Source organism: Xenopus laevis, chromosome 7S, assembly GCF_017654675.1.
Source record: "Xenopus laevis strain J_2021 chromosome 7S, Xenopus_laevis_v10.1, whole genome shotgun sequence".
In the NCBI taxonomy this organism is placed as follows: Eukaryota; Metazoa; Chordata; class Amphibia; order Anura; family Pipidae; genus Xenopus; species Xenopus laevis.
The window spans coordinates 73,780,852-73,790,079 of record NC_054384.1 but is presented as its reverse complement, the minus strand read 5'-3'; the positions used below and the strand labels follow the sequence as shown (position 1 = coordinate 73,790,079).

General features: G+C 37.8%; 1 protein-coding gene across 5 annotated transcripts in view; it reads right to left on the bottom strand.

The window, feature by feature from the left end:
* Positions 1-2,292: 2,292 nt before the first annotated feature.
* The window catches only part of LOC108705523 (dixin-like), an 82,432-nt gene continuing 75,496 nt past the window's right edge, over positions 2,293-9,228 (bottom strand). For 4 of the 5 annotated variants that reach the window (XM_041571391.1, XM_041571390.1, XM_041571392.1 and 1 more), the window contains 2 exons: positions 8,928-9,036; positions 2,293-6,783 (listed from right to left, as the gene is read on the bottom strand). In XM_041571391.1, coding sequence (XP_041427325.1) covers positions 6,703-6,783; positions 8,928-9,036 — 190 coding nt within the window. In that variant the 3' untranslated portion in view covers positions 2,293-6,702. Of the gene's footprint in view, positions 6,784-8,926; positions 9,037-9,228 lie in introns of those variants that run through there. The other variant, XM_041571393.1, reaches the window with a different exon arrangement.

The following is a 9,228-nucleotide window of genomic DNA, read 5'->3' as shown; positions in this document are numbered from 1 at the left end:
CCTGCCCATTGCAGTTTACACAGGTATTGGGTATGCAGGGCTGGATTTACATAGCGGGTGCCCCTAGGCCACTTCCATTTACCATTTTCATTATCGGGACTGGAGTAATGGGGATTGGCGCACAGGAAATTTAAAAAACGATCATATCTCCTGCGCATCCCCAGTGTTTCTGAACTAATGTGGGATTGGTTGAGCAGAATACCGCCCTCCTAAAATCCTGCCAGCCTGGGCCTTGGTGGCCTTTCCACAAATCCAGGCCTGTGGCAATGAGACACAAGGGCAAGTTCAGAAGGCACCAAACTAAGATGTGGCTCTGACTACTGCACTTTGCAGGTGTCAGACTGGTTGTGGCATAGAAATGCAATTGCTTCCAAAGGGGATTGTATCATTTCTGGGCAGCTGACCCTTGACTCATCCCATAGATAGGGTTGTGGTAGCTCCTGGGTTCCCCTGCTTGTGCATGATTAGGAATAGGTGAAGGATGGACACATTGGTGCAGGCTACAACTATAGGAAAGGGCAAGTAGCACTTTGGGATGCACTTATTTCTAATGAATAGTGTTAAAGGGGTTATTCATTTTTACATTAGCTTTTAGTACGATGTAGCGAAAGATATTTTGAGACAATTTGCTTTTAGTTTTTACTTTTATTACTTGTGGTTTTGGAGTTATTCAGATTTTTATTCAGCAGTTTGCAGAAATCTGGTTGCTAGGGTCCAAAATACCCCAGCAACCATGCATTGGTTTGAATAAATGACTGGAATATGAATAGAAAAGGGCCTGAGTAGAAAGATGAGTATTAGGAAGTATCAAAAACCATACAGTTGTAGCATTATAAAGAATTTGTTTTTATATGGGGTCAGTGAGCCCTATTTGAAAGCTGAAAAGAGTCAGGAGGCAAATAATTCAAGAACTATAAAAAATAAAAAATAAATGCCAATCGAAAGGTTGTTTAGAATTACACATTCTATAACATACAAAAAGTTAACTTGAAGATTAACCACCCCTTTAATGTGCCCAATAAGTTAAAGAAGCTGCAGTTGCACCTGCATTCAGGAATGAGCCCTAGTGTATAGCTATGCAATGCTAGGCTAGAAGGAGGTAAACATTTCTACTGTGTGTTTTAAGTGAGCAGTTAAAGTAAGAGAGAGTGATGGAACATGGAAAGAAGGGGTCAACATGCGACATAATGAGAGAGAATTAGAATTGTGATGGCAAATTTTCTGATGAAGAATCAGCGTTAGAACCATACTGAAAAGCTCCTTCTGATGCTGACTACAGTGGGTGTGAATGTAATAGGAGACTTTAGAACAGAGCCATGCCAAGCTGGGGGGCAGGGGAGCATCGCAAGCAGCTCTAATAGCATTGTACCCCTTTATGGTGATGAGCAGGGGTGTGTTGATATGTTTACTTCAAAATGCTGGCACTTGGAAGCAGACTCCATCTTTTTATTTTTGTCAAAAACCCACAAATTAAAAAAAGTTTATTTTGTTTAAAGAAATAAAATACTCTTGAGCACCAAAGAAAATCAAAGGTAGATGGTCTTAGTACCTCATGGGGGGGGGGGACAGGTGGGAGATTCTAGTTTCTCCCAATTAGAGTGCAGAAAATATCCATAACTAAAATGAACTTGTAACAACTCACCCTGGTGCTCTAGTGGGGGTGCGACAGGGACGCCTGCCGCGTCCGTCCTCTTCTGCGATGTGTCTCTGAATGCGCTTCTTCGGGTTTCTACTGCCTGTCCTGATTATTGGCCGTTTTGACTGCTCTCTTGGATTCTAATATTGTACAGCAATTTTTGTGTGTTTGACCCAGCCTGTGATCCCGGCCATTCCTACGTCTCCTGCATCTGTACCGTATTCTACAACACCACGCTTGGTTCCCTTGCTCACTCAGAACTCTCTCCTTGGTTCTCCCACAATAAGACCTGACGGAGTAGCGGAGGGCTCCACCAGAAGCCAAAGGCGGCTGCTAAAGGCAGAAGAGTGGGCAGAGACAAGAACCTTGGAGTTAGTTCTTGGTTTGAGATACCCTGTGTTACAGAACTAAGATCAGTTACACTCCTTTCAAAATTTTCGATGTTTTAAAATCCAGGTATTTTTAGTCACAAATACCCCTGTAATTTTTTTTGTTACATATTTCAACAGCCTCAAAGATTTCTGCTAACAAAAATAGAATAATATTTTTTGTTCATAACAAAATAATTTAATAATAATTTATTTTTAATAATTAAATAATTATTTTATGACTCATTTTGGCTTAAACAGAAAATAAATTAGGCAACACAAGACGGGTAAAAACATCACTGTTTATGTACATAGGATAGGCCACAAAACATATATTCTGTATGTACAATTGTCGGCATAAAACCAATTATTTTCTTTAAATAATAAAATAAACAAACTTTTTTCAATACGAACTTGAAGCCTCTTTTAAACTTAGCGTACGAAACACCAAAACAATATTGTGATATTTTGGTGGGAGATTAATTTGACAATACAAAGATGCGTTACCAGTGTAAAAATAGGCACAAATCTAAAAAAAAAAAAAAAAAAAAAATTCTGTTTAAATAATTACATTGTTGTACAAATAGAACAAAAAATAAAAAAAAATGATTCTGTTTCCAGCCAGAGGTATACAAATCATTGAATTGTAATTGTGTATACAACTTACGTACAGAAAATGGGATGGATTTTTTACCCAGTGTTCAGTGCCTGTTCTTGATATATATTGTCTGTTCTTGATATATATGTGTGTGTGTGTTTACAGATTCACCTTTAACAAATATTTCAGAATAATAATAATAAGTGTAGACAAATTCTATGTATAAAATCTCCATATAACACAATTCTTGATTGCCTTCTATTTTGTAGTCCTTTTAAACATTCATGCCTAACTTTTCCATGCTGTGGGCCAATAATCCTATAAATATAACGTTCACCACTCAAATTAAAGTAGGATGACGCTGTTTTAGAGGGCATAGGGGACCATTAAATTGACTTGGGGGGGCTGCGTCTAACCCACAGACCTTCATCTGTATAGCCATACCTGATAACAATGTATTTCATTTCATATGTGTTTTTCTATGAACACAAGGCAGTTTTAATGGCATACATTTCAAATCTGAACATAAAGCACTATCCACGAATTCATGGATTTGAAACTGGTTATGCTGGTTGATGAAATATCAGACAGAAGCACATGTTTGTTTGAAAGATTAGAGATTGGTGCACTGTATCTTTTAAAACTATAGTCTCCTCAGGTTTGTGAAAAAGTAGCTTTAACACTGATTACCATAATAAAGGATCTCTTCATTACCCATAGAAAGCTGATATAAAATGGTGTTCCCTAATGGAATGCACCAAAATACTGCTCCAGTTGTTCATTCCTGTATGTATACAGTATTAGTGACTCTGGGCACAACAATTAGGTATGAAACATTTCACCCATACGTGCCGACAGCTGTGAAGCTACGTGAATGCAGAAAAACGGGGTAATAGATATAGGAATTTGAGTACACAAACAAACATGATCCTCCACTGACTTGTATTTGTCTGTCACTGATACACATGGCATATTTGACCCATAAAATGTGAAATAGAGTATTTGGGACAAAATCCACTCAGCATGCCCAGTGACAGATTGATGCAAGTAAAGTAAATGGCAGGAGGATGAGGCACTGCAGTTTCTCTGACAGCAGATGATTCACCACATTTGCCCTTAGCCTCAAGGTGGCCATACAAGAGCAGATTTAAGCTGCCAAAGGGATCCATTAAGCAGCCGATTGGATCCTACATGTATGGCAATCTTTAGACTATGTAAATGGACACAATAGATCCTTTAAACAAGAGCTTAAATGATCCCTTTTAGTCTTTATTCTAAATTGTCGTTTTTATTCTAAAAGGCATAGAAGAAAGGTTATTTACTATAAAGATAATGTAAAAATAAAGTGCCACCGAATTATTTTCAGTGGAACATTGCAGATTTTTTTCCTGTTGTCTCATCTCTGAAACTAAAGACATACATATATTTAAGGTTAAGGCAAACTATCACTTTAGCCTATAATAATACATCCCTTAACATTGCTCTACATAAGGCTTAATGGACCTTACAAGGTATATTGATGATTATGATAGTTAATTTTATAAGACATGTACATAAGAAAGGCATTCTTTTCTGTTGTCAGCACATGGGATGGGAATGAATGTAAGCTCTTTTGGTAGAAATGTGAGAATGTTATGGAATAAGTGACTGCAAGGACCATTAAAAGAAACAATGTCAATGTTTTTATGAGTCTCTATAAGGAAACCAAGAGTAAGAGTGTGTTGTAGCAGCTAAAGGTTATGTTAGTTATGATAAAAACAGATCAAAGCATTGAGCTACTGGTTATAGGCTGGGACACTGATATATTATGTAGAAGGAGTGAAGTGACGATTTAGGGCAGATTATTTTTATGGTTATAAGCAGCAGTTAAGAGAGGTAGTTTGCATAAAAGCAGAAAGATCAAACAGGGTGAGTTTTAGGTTATTACTGCCAATATCCGAAGAGACTGAAATTTAGAAGGCCCTGAAACCATAGAATTAAAAATCGTCCAATTTCAATATGTATTGTTGCATATTAAATATTGAGCCCTATAAAGACATACCTCTGAAATATAATCAGGGTTTGGGTGCTGGTGAATTCAGATCTTATGTACTGTATCTACTATAAGTATAAGTGTATGGGTCCATAAGATATTTTGCACTTAGTGCACCAACACTTGTGTCTACCCAGCTCACTATACTCTCTTCCTACAACTTCCCTCCCCTGCTTATTATATAGATGCAGAAGCGTAAAGACTTGGACTGGTTATTTTTTGAATAGATACAGTATATAAGATCTGAATTCACCAGCACCCAAACCCTGATTATATTTCAGAGTTATGTCTTTATAAGTGCAAAATATCTTATGGACCCATACACTTATACTTGTTCCTAGTGATTTTACAGTGCACACTGGGCCCTCCTTGATATCATTTATAATCATACTCCACTAGTAGCAAAGGTAATCACTAGGGGCGTAAAACACAAGAAATACTGTTTGCCCAGATTCCTAAACACTGCAATTTTGGATGCTCTACTTTGTATGCCTTGACTTAAAAGCAGAGGCCATCTTGCTCATAGGTGAACAATTTGGAGTACAATGGCAATGTTTGCTTTTGCCTTAACATTTAATATGTTATAGATTAACTTATTTTGTAAACTTTTTAAAAATAATTAGCCTTTCTTTTCAGCTTGTCACTAAAAATGCTATCTGTTTGTGGGGATCATAGAGCCATATTTTGAGCAGGCCTGTGACCATAGCATTCCCCATACTTTAATAGGGGCAGTGGTACATATGCCATTAGTAACGCCAAAAATGTAAATTATAAGTTTGACTTGAATACATCTGGCATGAGATAAAAGAATTTCTTTTCTGCCAATCGGACCTGAGGAAACAACCACTGCTGCACCAAGTGCCCCTGCAAGGTCAAGGCAACTGTCATTACAATGAATGGGAAGCAATTCTCTGTATTAGCTGCTAAACACATGAGCAACACAAACTGATGTGTGTCATTCATTTTGTTGCCTGTGTAAATTCGCTTCTGTCGTGTGTGACAAAATGCTTGAGAATCAATCTTTAATCTAATGCGGGGAATAAACATACAGTACCATGTGCAATGAACCTATAGCTGAAGCCCTGGTTTATATTGAATTGTGTTTCCTATCAGCTCTGCTGAGATAAAAGATTGCTGTCCACAGCCTTAGATAATACATATTTATGAACTGCCTCAAGTATTTGAAATACAAATATAATGCTTTCTAGAAATGATGGCGAATCTTCAAAAGCACACATGTAAAATGTAAACATTACAAGGGCTATTTATTAAAGTCTGAATGCTAAAAACCTGAAAAATTGTGTTTTTTGTACTGTAAAATCTGGCATCTCAGACCTGCCATGGTTGCATATAAGTCAATGGGAGAAGTCCTAAAGATATCTTCATCTGCGATGGGTTCCGTGCAATAATCCAAAGATTTAGTGGTTTAAAGGCAAAAATCCGAAAAACATCTTTTTAATATGTGTATGGTTAGCACTGAACTATAAGCCTCCTACACCGTATCTTGTGAGATGTACAGGCCCAGGATGAATATCCATGCTTTAACCATTTTTGTACCATAGATTAAATTCTACAGAAATAACAATCTGGCCATCTGAGTGGCCTATGCTGTAGAATTTATGTTTCCATGTTCCAACCAATGATATGCAGACTACGTAGATGGCAAATAGTTTACTGCATTTGACCCAATCTAAGGATTGTCTAACCTGAAGGGACCTGTTACATATTGCCCTGCTATAACTGCAAGACTAGATTTAGTGCACCTGTAGAAAAATACTGAATACTCTTCATCACATACTGTATTTCATACATTATAAGGCTGCTGGCAACCACAAGGCAGGGACCACATAAATCCTAAGAAATAATGTAATTGCGGCGATCCCAAATGTATATTGTCTCGTTTGATGCATTAACGGCATCACCAGCAACTAGTAAGGATCCACTTTCCTGCAGCTGGAACTATGTATGAGCTTTCCTTTTGGTGCCTGCAGAATCCTCTTTTGGCAGCATGATAAAATATCCAGACCCGTATCATGGAGTTTCTCATTGTACCAATGATCAATATCATTCAAATGCTTCCGTGATCTTCTTCCACCCAGGCTACTATTTTACCTTCCCAGCCTGGAATAATATCTTCATCATGAAACACCTGGGGAAAGAAAAGCAAGAACTGAAACTGAACCAAGAACTGTTATTTGCCCACAAAGGGGACGTTTCCACGATGATGTTATTATATGTATGTGTAAATTTGAAAGTAATTATTACTACACTGCAAATAATTTACTCTACAATATAAAATTTAATTCCTGAACCAGCAAGTGTATTTTTTTTTTTTTTTTGTAATATTGGTGTGTAGGCGCCATCTCAGGTCATTTTGCCTGGTCATGTGCTTTCAGAAAGAGCTAGCACTTTAGGATGGAACTGCTTTCTGGCAGGCCGTCGTTCCTTCTACTCAATGTAACTGAAGGTGTCACAGTGGGACCTGGATTTTACTATTGAGTGCTGTTCTTAGATCTACCAGAGAGCTGTCATCTTGTGTTAGGGAGCTGTTATCTAGTTACCATCCCATTATTCTTTTGTAAGGCTGCTGGGAGAAAAGGGAGGGGTGATAGAGCACAAGTCACATGACTGGGGGCAGCTGGGAAACTGACAATATGTCTAGCCCCATGTAAGATATGAAAATTAAATATAAAAAAATCTGTTTTCTCCTTTGAGAAACAGATTTCAGTGCATAATTCTGCTGGAGCAACACTATTAACTGATGCGTTTGGAAAAAAACATTTTTCCCATGACAGTATCCCTTTAAAATACACCTAACAATTAAGCTGTACTACAGGGCTTTGGCTGCACCCTATGGAAACTCAATACTAGCTCTGCAGTTAATTGGTTTATTGTCATGTGCAATTACCCATTTAGCTTTTAATTGTGCACACCTTTAATTAATTGTTCACATCAGTGTTGGTCGGAATTGCATCATTTTGGCACAGAGCCACATGATTGATTAGATACAAATCAGCATGTGTAGGTGCAGCACACCACTCAGTCTTGGAAGAAACACGTCCTTAAAGGAGAACTAAAGCTTAACTAAAGAAGTTGTACATTATGTTTTGGGCTTCTGTACCAGCCCAAGCCAACCACAGCCCTTTAGCAGTAAAGATATGTGTCTCCAAAGATGCCCCAGTAGCTCCCCATTTTCTTTTCTGCTGATTTACTGCACATGCTCTGCAATGCTGTCACCTACTGAGCTTAGGGACACACTCACAATATACAGTACACATAGAATAGAAATGTCACAATATAAGACTGATTAGTAATTTATACAGATAATTCGAATTTAATAATCAATCCTGCTTATATTACAGGCCAACCTCATTTTCTGCTTGATATTTGCAAAGACGACCCCTAAGCTTAGCTTCTCAACAGCTGCTCAGAGCCCACTGAGCATGTGAGTGTCACAGACACTTTTCAAGATGGAGACCCCTGTGACAAGTTTGAAGTCCTGGATCATTGCTGCTATTGAGAAGCTGGTGTAATAAATTCAGTATATAAAATAGGGCATTTTTAGCCATATTCATTTTTTGGGTGTAGTTCTCCTTTAAGGCAGGTGCTAATTCCAAAGTTTTTTGTGTCCTGTATTTTGCACCTTGCATTTTTATGCATGGAGCAGGTATAGAAGGTTAGTAAATGTGTTTTCTCCCTCCTAATGCATATTTCACCCAACATAAAAACACCTGAAATGTATTTCTCAGTGAAACCTGTCATATACAAGAATGGAAATAACCAAATTGGCTAGTGTTTTTTTTGCCTAAAAATTGACAATTGCTCAATGTCATGTAAATGATAAGCATCACTGAGTAGTATTTGCTGTGTTTGTGCTAAAATGCCACAGCAAAGCTAACAGTATGTGTGCCATTCGCCATAAGTTCATTTAATTTGTTTATGGTACATTGGTCAGGCCTCCTTATCTTGTTCACATTCCTTGTTAAGTCAGTCACTTATTTCAGCAGCAGTGTAGTATATGGGTAAAGGGTAACTGATCTTGAGTGAACATCTTGAATCCTTGCAGAGCTTCTGAAATAATCACATGACTGACAGCAGCATGGAGCAGGTTACTTTCTACCCATGCCACTAACACAACCATGAGTAAACAACTTTGCATCATGGAAAATGTTTTCAACCTACTAGAGGATTTTCATGACTAGGGTACCTTGCACTTGGTTCCATGAAGAATTGCTATCAAAAATGTATTCAGGTCCCTTATTAATATGTAGAAGCTTATTAAAAAAATCTTACCTCTTCTTTCACTGTTCCAAATTCAGGATCCAAAGCCTTGAAGTGGTATCTGTGACTTCCCTCTCGACCAATAGCTGCTCTGAAGTCCCTCAGTGTCACCTCTCCTAACCTATTGATGGAGAACATTAATTTATAATAATTAACTGGAGGGAGATTCAACTGTCTTGGCACATTATCTAGAAGGACATTAGGCAACCAGAGTCCTTCTTATCGCGCTTCTGTCAGGATTATGAAGTATAAAGACTGGTTAACTAGGAAATGGTAGCAATAGTAGGGCAAGATGACTAAGGCTAACATTGTC